Source organism: Bubalus bubalis, chromosome 21 (assembly GCF_019923935.1).
Source record: "Bubalus bubalis isolate 160015118507 breed Murrah chromosome 21, NDDB_SH_1, whole genome shotgun sequence".
Classification (NCBI taxonomy): domain Eukaryota; kingdom Metazoa; phylum Chordata; class Mammalia; order Artiodactyla; family Bovidae; genus Bubalus; species Bubalus bubalis.
The window spans coordinates 47,934,000-47,952,259 of NC_059177.1; the positions used below are offsets into that span (position 1 = coordinate 47,934,000).

Below are 18,260 nucleotides of genomic sequence, written 5' to 3' on the forward strand. Positions count from 1 at the left end.
ATGCATTGGAGAAGGAAATGGCAACCCACTCCAGTGTTCTTGCCTGGAGAATCCCAGGGACAGGGGAGCCTGGTGGGCTGCCATCTATGGGGTCGCACAGAGTCAGACACAACTGAAGTGACTTAGCAGCAGCAGCAGGCTCTGCAGGCCCCCAGCAACATTTGCACTGGTTTCTGCTCTGACAAGGTGCTCACTGTCTTCGTGATCAGATCCAGTCTGGGTTCTCGACTGGGCCCAGCTGACTCAGCCTCCTCTCTGTGAATCATGTGATTGAAGGGGTGCTGGGGTTCACCCCTGGGGTGTGATTTCTGAGGGCTGTTAAAAAGGTCTCTTTTTCTTCCATCAACCTGAAATTCCACCCCTAGAATATCTGGATTTTGAGTATATGAGGGCACCTACAAGTCACTCCCTATATAATGGGAGGCAGCAGAAGTTGACTGTATTGCTTCCCCAAGTGACAGTGGAAGGAGTGGGGGTATAAAGCAGGTAAGTCTGTAAGGTTGCTTGGGGACTGAGAGAGACCCAGGACCTGAGGCCCTGTGTTCCGAGTAGACAGCTCAGGGAGGGGCTGCACAGAGGTCCAGCGAGCCTGCTATGGGAAGGGGGCAGCGGCCCTCGGGATCACTGAAAAGACACTCGGTCCCCTTGCCCTCCCATCTCTTGGCAGTGGTTCTGGGTGAGAGGAGGCAATTTCATCAGAGGCCTCTCACTCTGTGGGGTGAGCACCACCAGCTGAACTCTGACCACAGCGCTCCTCACTGCAACCGCCTGCTCAGCCAGCCCTTGGGACAGAAGCACTGACCTGCTCTTCCTCCTGAGTCACAGCGTGATGACGGGGGTCTCATTCCAGGGTGTTGCTTGAATCAGTCAGCGATGTGTCAATTCAAATTCTTTTCTCACTCTGACTCTAGAAGAAATTCTGCAGCAGTCCCTAGTTGATTTCATGGTGCATTTCCCATCCTTAGCCAAGAGCAGCATGAGATGTCTTGACAAGAACCAGACTTGACTTTTCCCCGGTGACCTTCAAAGCCTTTCAAGTTGGTCTGGAGTCCTCTTTCCTGACAGTTCTTCAGTGTTTCCTGAGCGTGTCCTGTGTTCCCTGCCTGTCTGTGGTGAGGCGGGAGGCCCAACCCTGCCTGTCTGTGGGCTCCTCCTTCCTGAGCTGTGCCCTGCCGCTCTGTGCAGGGTGTCCCTGTCACCGCTGTTTGGTGCTCAGCTTTCAGAGCACCACAGTCTGGAGAGTTCTTCCAGTGGCCATCCTGTGGGGCTGTTGGAGGCTGGTGGACCAGGGAACCGCAGCCGCTGTAGCTTTGTTCTCGTCCCACGTGGGAAGTGCAGGCCAGAAGGAGATTTGAAACCGGAAGTACAGTGATGCAATGGCTAGTGATCTTGGTTGTATTTAGATGATGGCATTTTAGGTTATTTCACTTTCTCTAGTTTCCAAACTTATCACAATGATCTATTATCTAAAAGAGAAAAGAAAGACTTTAGGGAGGCCCTGCATTCACAGCTTGCAGGCGGAGGAGTGCTTTCTTGCTGTGCGCAGGTGGGCCTGCACCTGAAGGCACATCTTCGTCTCACCGCGGTGCCTCTGCTCCTCCTTGCTGCGACATGCTCACTACCTGCTAAGTACAGAGCAGCTTTAAATACTGTCTTGCGAATGCTCTAGTGAAGTGAATGCTGCAATTTCTTCCATTTTATAGAGGGGCAGATTGAGGGCCAGGAAGGTTAAGAGCTTTCTTGGGCCCCACCTAAGTTGCCGGCATGAGGTTTTGAGCCCAGAGCTTGCACGCTGAGTGCTAAGCCGTCACTTCCTCTGGCCCATGACAGAGCCCGGTGTGCTCCGCTCCATCTGTTCAGGTCAGTGCCTGCTTCCTTCTAGGTGCTGGGCTGGCTGTGAGGGTGTAAACACAAATGAGTTAAGGAGGTGTCTGCCTCCTTAACTAATTGTCTAGTGAGAGAGAGAAACAGATCCTTAGCCTTGCATGTGAAGTGTTAATCTGAGGGTGTTCATAGGAGACTTTGGGGAGCCAGAGGGAGGAAGGAGGCTTAGCTCAGTTACCAAGGAGGCGTGTCTTAGAGTGGTCTGAACTAAATCTTAGAGCTATCCAGGAGAAGAAATATGGGGGCCCTCCCACACCAAAGGGACTATGTGAGCGATAGCTAGGTCGGGAGATGCCAGACCATGGGGACCTTGTGTTACCAGCTTGAAAATTCACAGTTGTGTTCCCTGAGGGGAGGGAGATAGGGTGGACTCTGTAAAGTTTTAAGCAAGGCGTGGCATCTCAGCTCACTCCAGCCATAGTGTGGGGGTGTTTATGGGAAGAGGACCAGAATCAGAAGGACACATTGATGGCAAGAGATGGTCCTTGACCTCAGGGAGCCTCCAGGGCCCTCTCTGCCCTTGTGGTCCAGCCCTGCCAGAACCAGTGTTGTCTTGGATTCAGCGTCCTCAGGAGATGGGCTCTGGAGTGAGGCAGGTGTAGACACACACCCTGGTTGTGCCACTTTGGACCTTCAGCAGACACTCTGACCTTACCTGTCAAATGTGAATAATACACTTGGCCGTTGTCGCAAAGATGACAAGTAGTGATGTGAAACCCTGGACTGAATGCCTGAAGCAGGTAGCGGTGAGGCGGCCAAATAATACACATCACCGTTGTTGTGAAGATGAGAAGTAGTGATGTGAAACCCTGGACTGAATGCCTGAAGCGGGTAGCGGTGAGGCGGCCACACCACTCGCCCACTGCAGCTGTTTTGTTTTCACGTTGATCCTATGAAGTCGACCACGGAGGATGCTCAGACCCAGAGGAGTTAAGTGACTTGCTTCATATAGTAAAACTTTTGATAAAGCAGAGACTAGATTTCAGGTTACTTACCCCCGAATGGACTGCCTTTTAGTTCCTTGCTGTAAGAATCACCTGCCTCTTCATTTCTCCTTGAAAGGTGGCACAGTTCAGTTCAGTTCAGTCGCTCACTCGTGTCTGAGTCAGAGACTCCGTGGACTGCAGCACACCAGGCCTCCCTGTCCATCATCAACTCCTGAAGTTTACCGAAACACATGTGCATTGGGTCGATGATGCCATCCAACCATCTCATCCTCCGTCATCCCCTTCTTCTCCTACCTTCAATCTTTCCCAGCATCAGGGTCTTTTCAAATGAGTCAGTTCTTCACATCAGGTGGCCAAAGTATTGGAGTTTTAGCTTCAGCATCAGTCCTTCCAATGAATTTTCAGGACTGATTTCCTTTAGGATGGACTGGATGGATCTCCTTTTAGTCCAAGGGACTCTCAAGAGTCTCCTCCAACACCACAGTTCAAAAGCATCAATTCTTCGGCGCTCAGCTTTCTTTATAGTCCAACACTCACATCCATACATGACCACTGGAAAAACCATAGTTTTTTTTTTTTGAAAAACCATAACTTTGACTAGGCAGACCTTTGTTGACAAAGTAGTGTCTCTGCTTTTTAATATGCTGTCTAGGTTGGTCATAGTTTTTCTTCCAAGGAGTAAGCGTCTTTTAATTTCATGGCTGCAGTCACCATCTGCAGTGATTTTGGAGCTCAAAAAAATAGTCACTGTTTCCACTGTTTCCCCATCTATTTGCCATGAAGTGATGGGATCAGATGCCATGATCTTAGTTTTATGAATGTTGAGCTTTAAGCCAACTTTTTCACTCTCCTCTTTTACTTTCATCAAGAGGCTTTTTAGTTCCTCTTCACTTTCTGCCATAAGGGTGGTGTCATCTGCATATCTGAGGTTATTGATATCTCTCCCAGCAGCCTTGATTCCAACTTGTGCTTCTTCCAGCCCAGCGTTTCTCATGATGTACTCTGCATATAAGTTAAATAAGCAGGGTGACAATATACAGCCTTGACGTACTCCTTTCCTGATTTGGAACCAGTCTGTTGTACCATGTCCAGTTCTAACTGTTGCTTCCTGACCTGCATACAGATTTCTCAAGAGGCAGGTCAGGTGGTCTGGTATTCCCATCTCTTTCAGAATTTTCCACAGTTTGTTGTGATCCACACAGCCAAAGGCTTTGGCATAGTCAGTAAAGCAGAAATAGATGTTTTTCTGAAACTCTCTTGCTTTTTCCATGATCCAGCGGATGTTGGCAATTTGATCTCTGGTTCCTCTGCTTTTTCTAAATCCAGCTTGAACATCTGGAAGTTCACGGTTCACATACTGTTGAAGCCTGGCTTGGAGAATTTTGAGCATTACTTTGCTAGCGTGTGAGATGAATGCAATTGTGTAGTAGTTTGAGCATTCTTTGGCATTGTTTTATTTGGGATTGGAATGAAAACTGACCTTTTCCAGTCCTGTGGCCACTGCTGAGTTTTCCAAATTTGCTGGCATATTGAGTGCAGCACTTTCACAGCATCATCTTTTAGGGTTTGAAATAGCTCAGCTGGAATTCCATCACCTCCACTAAACTGTCCTAGGCTAGCACTTGGTCACTCAGCCACACCCAGCTGCAGGGGAGGCTGATAACGCAGTCTACATGCTAGCAAAGGGATTTCCTTAGAAAGAGAGGGTCCAGGGGGGTTGGGGGGCTGGTAAACAGCAGACTTCCTCAGTGTCTTCCTGGACTTTTCTCCCTGCCCAGAAGACACTGAATACATTTGGGGTTTTCACACCACTATGGGGTGTTAAAGAGGCTCAGTTGTTGGGGTGATCATTTATAATTTAGAGAAAGTCCAGACACACTTCTGGGCTCTTCCTTGACTGCTGGTGAGGGTGGATTTACTCACCCCACCCCCAAGAGTTTCTGTCCTTTGGGATTGGGGTCCTGGGCACTTAGAACCAGCAGTTGGTTTGAGGTTACTGAAGAGCCACCTGTCTCAGGCGGCTTGTATTTCACCCCGGCTCCTCTGCTAAGGACCTGGTGATCTGGGACACATCACCTCTTCCCCCCACCATTTTCCTCACCCTTTATGCTGAGGGTGTTGGCCCCACCAGGACCCTTCTGGCTGTGACTCAGAGTTCAAACTACCTAGTTTATTCAGCGATCCCCAGCTGGCACTGGTGGGCCTGCCTTGCTGGGCTTGCTGTGGAGTTGGGGATGGGGCTGCTTGCTGTTTGTCCCAGTAAACAGTTGGTTACCTTTGACAGGAAGCCTGTGTCACATGAGGCCCTAGGCCATGGTACAGTTTGAGAAATGAGGCCGTCAGAGGTGTCATCCTGGTCAGCAGCCTGTCACTGGGTAGAAGGCTCCAAAATTATGGATTTTTTTTCTTGGCTTCAGGTCACTGGAAGGAGAGTGTTTGCCCCCAGGAAAGAACAAGAAAGCATGAGCTCACAGTCTCTGGAGCTCCCCCACCCCAGAGGATAGAAGCCTGCTCACAGAGGCCCAGGGTCTCACATAGGGACCGGTGATTTTGTGGTCCCAGTGAAGAGCCTGTGACTCTGATTTCCGTAGCCTGTAACACAGCGCTGCCCGGGATGTCTTCTGTTGTATCACTTTGTGAAATGCCAGACCCTCAAGTGGTCACTTTGTGGTCTGTGATCATCTTCCAGCTTTAAGAGTATAACTTTAGTCATAAAAATACACACATGCCACACATTTTATTTTGTAATTGAATTGCCTCGGTGGATTTTCCTGGCCAAGAGAAGCTCTCTGCCAAGAACCCTGCCCCATTCATCAGCCTCTTTTGTACTGTGTTCACAGCAAGGGGTGATTTTATACCCTCATCGTGCTGGTTTGGGAAATACCATGAGATAAAGAGGGGCACAGGGGAATGCCACCCCCTGGGAACCACGTCTGCAGAAGCCTAGGTTGCCCCATCGTCGTTCAGCCTTGAACCCTGCTTTCTCTTCCCCTGGTAGTCAGGAGACTCTTACTGCCCCTTACACGCCTCTCACTCTCCTTCACTCAGGCTGCGCCTGGCTTGGACCACACATCTCTCTTAAATTGTGTGGTTTAATTTCAAAACGATTGCACTTTTTACTACTCGGTTTCTAAGTAGAACTGCAGCTGCTCTGTGGAAATTATTTCCCTTCCAATTCTTGTGGTTTGACTTTTAGTGCCACCTCGTATGTCTTCTTGTGACATGAAACGCCCTGTATAGAATCCTAGCTCTCTTCCTGCACCCAGTAAGTCCTTGGAGCATCAGCTGGGCAAGGCTCCAAGGAGGGTGGGGAAAGGGGGTGCCTAGTCCGTGTCTTCTAGGTGCTGACTCAGAAAGCTGTGTGCGAAACCACATGACAGCATTACATGAGCAGTGACGAGGCTGCCTGTGCAAACAGGCAGAATCCACTCACCCCCACTGCCTTCCAGTTGTGTGGCACCAAAAGCGCGAGACTTTAAAGCGTGACCACTGTGCCCTGGTCCTCTCAGGGGAGGGTGTGAGCTGAAGCGCAGAGCAGGTGGGCAGAGAGGAGGGCAGGTGGGAGTCTTGCCAGCCCGACTTGAGCATGCCTGGGGGCCCGTATGCCCTCATGAGTGCCCCCTGCAGCCATGCTGGGGCTGCCTTCCAGTGACCACACTGTCAGAGCAAAAAGTTTCATAATACACAGTGCAGGCAGGGCTGTGGGGAAATGGGCACTTGTATGAGTTGCTGTAGCCTCTCTGGAGGGCAGTATGACAGAGTCAGTTGTACATAAGCTTTGATGCAACAAGTTCGCCCCTAGGAGTGAACCCACACAGGCAGAGACAGCGCATGGCTTGGACATTCGCTGCAGTGGTGCTTGTAGAATTGACTCAGAGATGACACAGCCACGCCAGGGGATACCACATCACTTCTAATCTAAGAGATGGAGCCATGTGTACAGTAGGTGAAGCTCCAGGGTGCTTTTCAATGAGCGCAGTGAGGATCTGACTCTATGAGGTCTGAGACCATCTGTTTCTCTCTTTAAAGAGACATCTGTCCATCTTCTACTCACCTAGCACGTCTTTGGAAGAACCCACAGGACTCAGGTGACAGGGGTTGGCCCTGAGAAGGGAAACGGAGTGGGATTTCAGATGTAAGGGAGTGTTTTGAAATCTGAATTTTTTTTAAGAAGTAAGGGGAATTCCACTCTTTCACTGCCAAGGCCCCAGGTTCAATCCCTGATTGGGGAACTAAGATCCAGCAAGCCATGCAGCATGGCCAAAAAAAGAAAGAGAAAAAGTTTAAAAATTGCTTTGTTAGTTTTCTAGGAATGCCATAACAAATAATCACAAACTTCTTGCCTTAACAAAAACTTATTGTCTCACAGTCCTAGAAGCCCAAAGTCCAGAATCAATGTGTTGGCAGGACCACAACCCCCTCTAGGGGAGAATCCTTGCCTCTTCCACTTGTGGTGGCTTCCGAAGTTTCCAGGCTCCTGTCTTCACAAGACCATCTTCTCCTCTGTCATAAGAGTACTTGTAATCAGATTTAGGGCCCCCTGCATAATCCAGGATTATCTCTTCTCAAGATCTTTAACTTAATTATGGTTGCAAAGACCCTTTTTCCAAGTAAGGTCACATTCACAGATATTGAGGATCAACCTGGATCATAGCAGCCCCCCTTCTACTTTTTCCTTTTACGTAAAGTCACATGACTGGTAGCAGAGACAGGACTCACAGCCCATTTCTCTGGCTCTTGGCCCCTACTGCTTTTCTTTAGATGGCGCCCCATGCCTGTCTTCAGGATATGTGTGCTTGAAGGCAAGACAGCCTGCTTGGGAGCCCGTGAGGGCTCCATGTCCTGATGGCCCCTTGTCTGTCACCACTCTCCACATCCTTACTCTCTTCTTTGTCGCACGAAGGTCTCTGTTAGGTGCTGCTCTGTCAACCTTGGGTTCCAACTCCAGTGTCACTTCTTATCAGGGGCTTGACCTACCCTTCAGGTTTGCCTGCTTCCCCTCCATTAGCCCTCCAGCCTCAGGGGATATTGGTGGATATGCTGGAAAGGATGAATTGCATGCTGCTTTGGCCTCTTGCTCCCTCTGAGTTCTCTCCATCCTGCAGGAGCACTAGGAATTGAGGAAAAATGGATTGTCCCAGGGCTGTCCCTGAGAAACTCTGTGGAGCTTCTGAGAGGGCAGCTGCCAGACCCCTGTGGGAGGCAGATCTGTGTCCATGAGACTGGTTATCTTTCTCACCGCCCATCAGGGACTCAGAGGCAGTTCTTTGTCTCTTCCCTGTAGAGAAGTGTGTCTCCCCAGTTTTCCATTTCTCACCACCCCCAAACCGAAACCAGAAGTGCAGTGGAACCATGTAAGTTCCCAGCTCTGGAGTCATCCTGGACTGTTTTCTTCGTCTCATACCACCCCCACCCCCAACCCTGTCGGCTCAGTGTTGAAGATAAACAGCCAGGAGCCCACCGCCTCTCGTCCTCTCCTGCTACCAGCAGGCCATGCCACCACTGCCTCATCCTGGGCCCTCATAATGGTCTTTGCCTGCTCTCCCTGCTCAGCACAGCACAGCAGGGGCTGAGCCTGTTGGACTGTGGGCCACAGCCGTGCTGCCCTGCTACTGCCCGCTGGTCACTGTGGGCAGAGGGGAGCCTTCACCCTGGGAGACCTGACCTCGTGTCCTGTACTTCCTGCAGTCCCTGGCCTCAGCCCTCTGCCTGATGGCTCTTTCGCAGACACGGGTGATTCTCAGAGAGCGATGCTCACCTGCTGGGCCTCCTCAGCCGCACCTGCACACCCGCCTCAAAGGCCCTTTGCCTCTTTCCTGCTCTCTATTGTTGCTATCTGACATGCTCTGTGTTTACTCCTCTCTCCCCACTAGAGTGTAAGGAAGATGGAAATTTTTATTTATTTCATCTCGTGCCAAACGGGTCGTCTCACATGGCAGGCCCCTCAATAAAACAGGGATGGGTGAACGGGTTCTTCTGTTCTTGTCCAAATTAGATCTGGAGTAGCTTTCTTAATGTTTCTTCATTTACTTAAATATATCAGAGTCTAAAATACATGTATTTTAGACTCTGATATATTCTAGGGAAATGGGGTGGAGAGGGAGAGAGAGAAAGCAGAAGAATCTGAATGCACTGTACGTCCCGCCGAGGGCGCTCCTGGGTGAGACTGTTCCTAGGCATGGATGGCCTGCATATACTCTTCCTCTCCCTTTCTTGTCGCAGAACCTAGCCAAGAGTCACATCACTTTTCCCCATTTTGCTGCATTAGTACAAGTCTGTGATATGGTTGTGGTTTTTTTTTTTTAATGAAAGCAGTATGAACGTGGAAGAGTGTTAAGCCATTCAGAATGATATAAAAAGTCTACTCCCTGATCCATAATTCCTTTCATCAAAGGGAGCCCATGTTAACAGTCACTTAACATTAACCCTAGGGGAAAAAAGCAACCCATGTGTTATATCAGCATAAATGTATATTTTTAAAACATGGATCTGAACAGAATCATGGTAGGCATACTATTCTGTTATTTGTTAATATAATTCGTTATTCTTTCCATATTAATCCACGCAGACATACCTTGTTTCTAGCAACTGCCTGGTGTTGTGTCGTACTGTGATGTATGTACTCGGCCCCGTATTGATGGTGTTGGCTTTTTCCTGGGTTTTTGTTTTGGTATTTCAGTGAAGACCTGTGCCTCTTGGCACATGCTGCAGTAAGACTTGCACAGCATGTACCTGGCCATGCACTGCAGGTTAGAGGACTGTGGGCATCACAGTTTTGATAGTTAATGCCAGATTGCCCTCTGAATGCAGGCACTGGTTCATTCTTCTAGAGTGTGTTTTCCTCCCAACTTTTTATTTCAGAAAATGTTAGACTCATGGAAAACGTCTAAATAACGATTTCATGAATACCGAAGTGTCCTTCCTCTAGGTTTACCAGTTACTGTGTTGCCCTATGTGTTGGTGTGCTAAGACTGCCAGAACAAACTACCACAGAAAGGGGGATTAAACAACAAACATTTTTTCTTCACAATTCTGGAGGGTGAAAGTTCAGGCCAAGGTGTTGACCAGCTTCGTTTCTCCTGAGGCCTCTCTCCTTGGCTTGAAGGTGGCAGTCTTCTCACCGTGTCCTCTCATGGTCACCCCTCAGTCTGTGCGTGTCCATATCTCCTTTCCTTCTAAGGACACCAGGCATGGTGGATTAGGCCCACCCATGTGACCTCGTCTTACCTTTATTATCTCTTTTAAGGTCCCATCTGCAAATAGTCACATTCTGGGGTTCTGGAGGTTAGGACTTCTTCACAAGAATTGGGCATGTGAGAGGAGGAATACAGTTTGGCCCATAACATGGTATTTGCTTCTCTTTATTTTTTATATATCATATTAATAGAATTACAAATACTTACTATAGAATCATCACTTACATTTGTTTTTTTAATCATATATAATTATAATGTAGGGCTTCCACATTATAAATTATACCATTTATAATGTATCTATTATATATAATTAGTATATATAACATAATTTCCCCCTAAACCACTTGAAGGTAAATTGCACCCATTCTGGTACTTCAGCAATGTCTCCCAAGAATGAGGGTGTTCTCTTTGGTTGTTTTAACATCCCTTATTTTATGCTATTAGGGACCGATTCCCCTGAGGAGCCAAGCAAATGAGCAGGAGGTACCCCAGCCCTGCCTGTGGGCCTTCCCTCTAGACGGCTTGTCCTGGCCCAGCTCCCTCCACCTGTCTTTCCTGAGCCCCCAGCCCTTCAGTGAGCCTGGAGGTTGCTCACGGAACCTCTGGGCCTCCCTCAAACTCCAGATTTTGTGGCCTTGTTGATGTTTTAGATCTGAGATGTGTCAGTGGGGTGACAGAGCTCCTCACAATTTCACCTGCTTTTTGGTCTATCAAAATGTCTCTAAAAACACCAGAAGTTTCTTTTATGTGGATAGGTAATCCTTGCTTTGCAGACTGGGGGCTGGCTGTATTTATTTAGAGAAGTAGGGCTTATTGATTCGGCACCGGTTTCTCCCTCACTGCCTCCTTCCTCTTCATGCATCCTCATTGCAGCTTGGGACTCTGCCAGAAGTCGATTCTTGCCTGCTACCGTCGTGTCTATTTCTTCCACAGTACTTTGTGTAGGAAAACCCCACACACATGGCACTTGCATTGTTTGTTTTAGTAGAGTCATTGTGGAAATAGTCTGCCTGAGGCTTCAGCGGAGGACTGGACACTTAGCACATTTTTGCTTCCATCTGTATAAGCGGTTGTGTCTGCAGACCCGCCTGAGGTCAGGATGTCAGTCTGGGGAGCCCTTTGTCATCCATCGTGGTCCGGCTGTTGCTGAATGAGCATACCATCCCCTCTGTCCTGGGCTGGGAGGGCCCCTGCCTGTTGCCTGGGGCTTTGCTTTGTCCATCCTGCCCTCGGAAACCCACCATCTACACCATTCAGAGGTGGTTTTCCACCTCTGTGTCTTTCTGTGTCTATGCCTCTGTTTAGCTCTTTCCCTTAGGTTTTCCTTTCCTCAGAACTCATTCCAAGCTCCATGGCCTGGCACTGAGGACCCTCCCCTCTCTAGCTCCTGCTCAGCCTGTCTTCCTGGTTACGTGCTGTATTAAAGTGTTAATCACTCAGTCGTGACTCCTTTTGACCCCACGGACTATAGTCTGTCAGGCTTCTCTGTCCGTGGAATTCTCCAGGCAAGAATACTGGAGTAGGTTGCCATTCCCTTCTCCACTGGATATTCCTGACCCAGGGTTCGAACCCATGTCTGCTGCATTGCAGGCAGATTCTTTACCATCTGAGCCACCAGGGAAGCCTGAGCAAGTACCCTGACTCAGTGGTGTGAACACTGAGTGTGCTGAGGATCCCCAGCTTATTAAATGCACTTTGCTTCCTTATCACTGTGGCAAGCTATTGAGTATCTGCTCTTTTTTTTCCTTTAGTCAAACGCTTCAGAGAACCAAAGCATGAAAGACGACCATGGAGGATATGGTGGGTATTTAAATATTAACTCATTCCTAGAATACTTTTGACTTTTTTGAGGGAGTGGAGGGGGCATGGAATGTGACCAGTTATAAGTAGCATAAAGTGTTGAAATCTATTAGTCCGGTTTATCGTCATGAGCTGTGTATAATATGAAAGTACTTTTGTTTCTCCAGATAAATGTTGAGCCCACGATAGGGTTAGTGACAGCCAGAAGGTGGTGCTTCTGTCATCACTCTGCTGTCCAGTTTTAGGAAATGGAAGATGACACAGATGTGTCCATCCACACTGCAGGCTTTGTTAGTTACTTCTCCCTGTCGACGGACTATGTTAAATCCTTGAATTCTCTATGTGTAAGCAAAAAAGTAATCTAAACGTGGAGATGAGTCAAATATACCGTGTACATGCTCCTCGCATCAAAACTGTAGTCTTTCTTAGTCCTAGAATGACTTTGTGGCAGCAGTTTTTCCTTCTAAATACGCTGGTGAGATACTCAGACATAGCCTCCAAAGACAAAACTCCAAAAAAACTAAATTCCTCACAAGGCAACAGGCAGCTCCTCAGGACAACATGATGCCCTCAAGAAGCTGTCGTTCTTGCACCTATCCTAACCATAGGAACTTTCCCTCCGAAGGAAACTTGTGAGAAATCTCTATGGTGAAGGCCCTTTAATAACATTTTAGCCGTACTCTTGATTGATCTTCAATACATTGTTTCTGAATGTTGATAATCTTCTCTCAAGTCTTGAGTATTTATCTTGGCCAGGGGGCCTGGGGGAACCTGGAGCTGAGTTTTCCACATGGTCCCCTTTGGCACCTCCTACTTTACCATGATTTTAGGAAATGATTTTCAAGCCTCAGTAGCAGGGTTGGTCTGGATAATCTGTAAGGTCCATTCCAGCCCTGAGTCCCATGCCCATCATCCCATCAGTGGCCTGCCCAGTTCTGAAGGCCCAGCCTGGAAGGCCGAGAGAAGTGGCCGCAATCCAGAGGTCCCTCAGCCATGGACTACAAGTGGTCTCCAAGTGCTCATGGTTGAAGGGAGACTGAGGGCCCATGTTGTCTCCACCATGCTCCTGCCATGTGTCCCAGAGACTACAGAACTTGTTTTTTCTTTTCTAAAACTCCTCTCCTCTAGCTCGGGATTGGCAAGTTATAGCCCACAGCCTCAGCCTGGCCACTGTCTGTCTCCACAAGTAAAATGTCAGTGGGGTGCTAGTGACCCTGGCTGCCCTTGCGCTGCAGCAGCAGAGTGCGTAGTCACGCAGAGTACGATGACTCTTACAGCCTAAAATATCTATCCTCAGACCCTTCACAGGAACACATGTCCACCTGGGTCCCACCCATTGTTTAAGCTGCAGCATCTGAAGGTTGCTCAGGGTTCTGGCAGCAGTGCGGATTCATCCAAGTCTTGTTAAGCTCACATGTCACTGAGTTTGTGCATGAAGTCAGTTGGGGGCTCTTTAAAGTAGAAGCACCTTGGACCTCATCCAAAGCTGTGATTGAGCATTTCGTTTTGAAGTAACAAAAATGAAAAGGTAGAGACACATATTTTAAATGTGTTTTGTGTGTTTAAATCTGTTATCAGTCAGCGGCCTCTCAGGGCTGCACTGATACTGGTGGTTTTGAAAGATAGCTGAAAGGCCAAGCCCTAGTTAGTACCAGCACCCCCAGAGGAGGGGACTAGTCACTGGAAGGAAGGTTGGGGGTCTCCCCAGCAGCTTTGTTTGTCTTATTTCAGACTTAACGTTTCCCCCAAATTGGATATTACCCTCATGTCAGAGTGATAACAAGTGCCAATTCTGTTTTGTACAGGTTTTTAGACACTTCCAAACAAGCCATAGGAATGCTATTCATCCATTTTGCAAATGTATACCTAGCAGATCTCAACGAAGAGGACCCTTGTTCACTGTAAGTGGACCGTATTTGAGTATGAACATCGCCTGGCCCTCCATGCCTTTCCTTCTGCTGCCGGTCATGTTCCCTCTGGCTTGGGGAGGGGGCAACTCTCCTTCATCCCCTGTTCCCCTCTGAGAGATCATCGTGTGTATGCTGGGTGTTAGGGTTTTGCCCAGTGATGGTGGCCCTGTGCACTGGCTTTCTGCTTATCAACCTAAGTTCTGTCCCTTGGCCTTCTAGTGCCCTCATGTCTCCCAGTTTCCAAGCAGCCCTTGCACAGCAGCTTGGAAGGAGTGACTGTGCTGAAACAAGACACACGGGGGCTTCTCTGTCATGTCAGCCACTCGGGGTCAGAGCCATTGTTGACCACCATTGACCTCGATGACCTGAAGACCATGAGTGGTTCAGCCTCGTCCGTGCAGTCAATGTGCCTTCCACACAACCCCCAGAGTCGTCTGCCTGAAACCCCAGTTGGGCCACATCACCTGACCTCTTTGCTAACAACACTCAAACAGTGCCATGGAATGGAAAAGGTCGCTCCCCTGCCTTATCCTGGCTCCATCTGCTGCCTTCCTTGCTCAGACTTGGTGCTCCAGCCATGCTGGTCTGCTCCTGGTGGTCCTCAAGCCCACCAGCTGTCTCCTTCCTCTGTGCCTTTGCTTGCACTGCCCTCTGCCTGGAATGCCCCCCAGCCCTGCCCTGCCGTGCCTCTGAGGAAGAGCAGGCTGGAGGGCTGGTGAGTCCCTTGCCAAAAGATTTAGCATATATTTAAGACCATCTTGACTAGAAGATTCCTTTAAGCTTCTCTTGTTTGGTGACAGTGTGCAATTCTGAGATTTAGTCCAAGTCCAGGCTCAGAAGGAAGTTGTAAAGTCTTCCCTCCCCAGGGTTTTTCCTGAAGACCTGGATAGGTTCTCATCTGTTTGGGTGTAGTCCCAAAGCAGGGGACTGGAAGGAGGATCGTCTGTAGGGGAGTTGGTTAGGAAAAGGCCTGGTCCTTCCAGTCCTCGAGCCCAGCAGCAAGCTTGTGTCATTCTCTGGTGAACCATCTTGGTTGGCTGAGATACACTGAGAGCCAGCTGCTCACCCTGGAGGCCTTGGGGTGAGGAACCGTATCTCCTGGTCCCACTGTGGTCATTGTGGGTCGTTGACAAACTGAATCACAGCCAGGATGGAGAAGGGGATGTTAGCTGGTGACAGATCTCAGGTGCTCAGCCAGAGGAGGAGAGGCCCAAAATGGAGTTAGGTGTTGTGGAAAGAGCCCTTGGCTGGGAAGCCACGCTGTCGAAAGGTGGCTCAACTTCTCTGAGCCTCTGTTTCTTCATCCAGATACCCAGGATCAGTGCGAAGGTTTCATGAGGTGATGGGTACAGGCACCATTGTAAGCCACTGGGGCACTTATCAATCAGAGGATATTGTCGTTAGAGCTTAGGAAAGATGTGGAGCTCCAGCAGTTGCTCGAGGAGCTGTTGGGGAGAGACTGGGCAGGCAGAGCAGGAGAGCGCGCACCTGGCCTGTGGAAGAGTGAGTGCCAGAGTGGGATCTGTTCCAGCCCCACCGTCCTTGCTTTGCCCTGTGACTCTTCACAGATGGGGGAAGGGTTGGGCTGGACCTGGGCCATCTTGGGTTTTTGCATATCTACAAGGGAAACCCGTCAGTTCAGGGAGAGGAGAACTTAAAAACAAAGGAGGACGAGCTGCTCCCGATGGCAACAGGGGTTCCCTGTGCTGGGGGTACTGTTCTGGGTGGGAGTTTGGTCCATGTGATGTCTCAGGGGCTAGGATTCTAACAGACATCTGTGTAACACTTACTATGTGGCAGACTCTGTTCACCTATATTGACTCATTGGATCCTCATAACAGCCCTGCAATATGGATATTTTGATTATCCTCAGTTTACAGTTAGAGAATTGAAGCAGAGAGATTTTTATAACTTAATTGAGTTCACACAGCTCAAGGGTGATGGAGTGGGAATTTGAACCCAGCCAGTCTGGTCTGAGGCCCACAGGATACCCTGTTGGCTGCCAGTCTCGCCTGTGTTGAGGGGAGGGTCTAGAGCTTCCTGTCTGTGTTCCCAAGGTCTGGTACACAGTAGGCTGGAATCAGTGTTGGTGAGGGAATGAATGAAATAATACATACATCTGTGTCAGGTACTCTTGATATTTTCAGGATGGGTCCCAGATGTCAGAACTGCTTGAAACCAGTGTGGTCTAAGCATGAGGGCAGCGTTAGCCTAGGGCCAGAGCTCAGTGTGACCTTGGACAAACTGCTTGGGAAGCAGTCAATATGCCGTCTCTAGTCTCTGGTCTGAGAGTGACCCCTTGTGATTTTAAAGAGGAAAGGCAGGCAGGAGGAAAAGGCCGTTGTCCCCTCCCTCTGGTTCTCCCGCCACCCCAGGGTGCTGGTTCCAACGTGCTCCCTTGGGTTTCAGAGTACTGTGCATGTTATTGAGGCCAGGCCTTGGGGCAGGGGTATGGGGCTGCCTAAGTATCTCAAGCCTCTCAACTTGGAAGTGCCGCAGTTAATCTGTAGTATCTGCAGCTTCTCTGGGGGTTTCCAAGCTATGTGGCATCCAGGAGGGCACCTGACCCCATGACTGCTTATCTCCTGCTCTGTCTAGAGAGAGGCCCTCAGGGGAGGGCTAGTGGGCAAGGGGCCAAGTGAGGGAAGAGGTGTGTGTCAGACAGATAGAAGCAGAGCCCACAAGAACAAGAGGTCAGGGTGGGCGTGGTCTTCTGACCTCCTCTGCTTCCTGCATCATCTTGCCCTTTCTGTAGGTGTTTGCTGGGGCTTGCCTCCGCGGCAGGCCCTGAAGTATAGGGATGAGCGAGGGCACATGGCCTTGACCTTTCTGGTCTGAGAAACCCTAGAGGCCATTTCCTGCCCTGCTCTGTGCAGCAGCCCTGTCTCAGGGCCTTAGGAGGGCTGGACCTTCACGGAGTGAGCAGTCGTGGAACAAACTATTTTTGTCGATTAGGTTCTATTTTCCTACCAGCCTTCTGGCTGCTCCCAGTCACTCTCTCCCAGTCTCTGTTTGGCAGGAATACTTGAGGTCTTTTGAGTCTCTTGTCGCTCTCCCACCTTCCTTGAGCAGGGCACTGTCCTAGGGTGGGAGGCCTTCCTGGGCTCCCTGAAGTGACCCCTACAGCCTCCCCGGCGTGGGCTCGCTGGAGGCTCCCCCTCCCAGAGCAGGGCCAGACAAGCCTGGGTCCCCAGCCTTGACCTTGACCCAGGAAGCACATGAGGCCTGGCTCCCTGGTGGCTGCTCCCCAGGTGGTGCTTCCTGACGGTGCGTCGTGTCGTCTCCTCACAGGTACCTCATCAACTTCCTCCTGGATGCCACCGTGGGCATGCTCCTCATCTACGTGGGCGTGCGCGCCGTCAGCGTCCTGGTGGAGTGGCAGCAGTGGGAGTCCCTGCGTTTTGGCGAATACGGTAATGTAGCAAGGACACCGGACGGGGGTGTAGAGGGGTCGTCCTGGAGGGGCTCTGCTCCTTGCCCTGTACAGCCCTCCAGGCCGCTGGTTTGGAAAAGGTTCAGGAGCGGTGGCTGTGTCCTCTGTGTGGTGGAAAGGCTGGTTCTGGAGCGTGAGCTCCATCCTCCTATGTGAGGCAGGTGGGTGGGTGCCTGCTTCACTGCCAAGTCCCCAGCCTTGCTGGCAGGAGCCATAGGGTTCACCCTGAAGACAGGGAGGGGGCAGGGCCCTCCTCCAGTAGAGGGCACCAGCAGCCCTACCTGTGGGGCAGTAAGGCCACCTTCCTCCGCCATGCTTCCCACTGGCCTGCCTTGCTGGAGAGACAGGGGTGGCTCTCAGTTTGGGAGCTGCTCTTTTTTCTGCTGTATGTCCGTACTTGTCCTGTCACTGGGCCTTGTTCCACTACTGGAGCTCACAAGGTCAGGACTGGAATATCCATCCCCAACCCCAGGGCCAAGTCACCTTGCCATCACCTGACCATGGGCTGGCCCCCCACCTGGTATCCCGCAGGTACAGTCACCAGGGACAGTAGGGGCATCCTCACTCACAGAGACAGAGCCTAGAACAGGTGGCCTCTGGATACTGGCACAGTGTTGACCCACTCCATCTTGTCAGACCGTGGGGATACAGTGTTGGTAGGAAGCTGCCCTCATGCTGGCTCCAAGTGCACACGGGGTACCTTTTACTTACTACCCCCAGAGAAAGAGCTGGATGTGGCCTGAGGGGCTGCTGGTAAGAGGGGCTTCTTTGATCCTTGCCCCGCTCTGGGCATCCACCTCTCTCCCACCTTCACAGGGGGCCCTGCTGTCTGTGGCCGGGAGCTCCCATTCATGGGCACGGCATCAGTGGAGCCTTTGTCGTGAGGGGCACACGGGCCAAGATGGGGAGGACCCACAAGAGACTGGCATTTAAAGGGAGAGCCAGTTCGTGGAGCTGGCCGTGAGCGCCTGGGGTATTTCTAGAAATCTTAAGTAATCGTTTGTCTCCATTGACGGGAGGTGAGCTCAGGGGAGGGCTTTTCTTAGCCTCGTTACTTGACGCCTAATGAGTCACTGACTTAAGATAGTGT

General features: G+C 50.2%; 1 protein-coding gene across 1 annotated transcript in view; it reads left to right on the forward strand.

The window, feature by feature from the left end:
* The window catches only part of STIMATE (STIM activating enhancer), a 50,930-nt gene that overhangs the window by 23,587 nt on the left and 9,083 nt on the right, over nt 1-18,260 (forward strand). Inside the window, exons 2-4 of the mRNA XM_006050249.4 lie at nt 11,779-11,827; nt 13,633-13,728; nt 17,029-17,150. Of these exons, the coding sequence (XP_006050311.3) occupies nt 11,779-11,827; nt 13,633-13,728; nt 17,029-17,150 (267 nt within the window). The remainder of the gene's footprint in view (nt 1-11,778; nt 11,828-13,632; nt 13,729-17,028; nt 17,151-18,260) is intronic.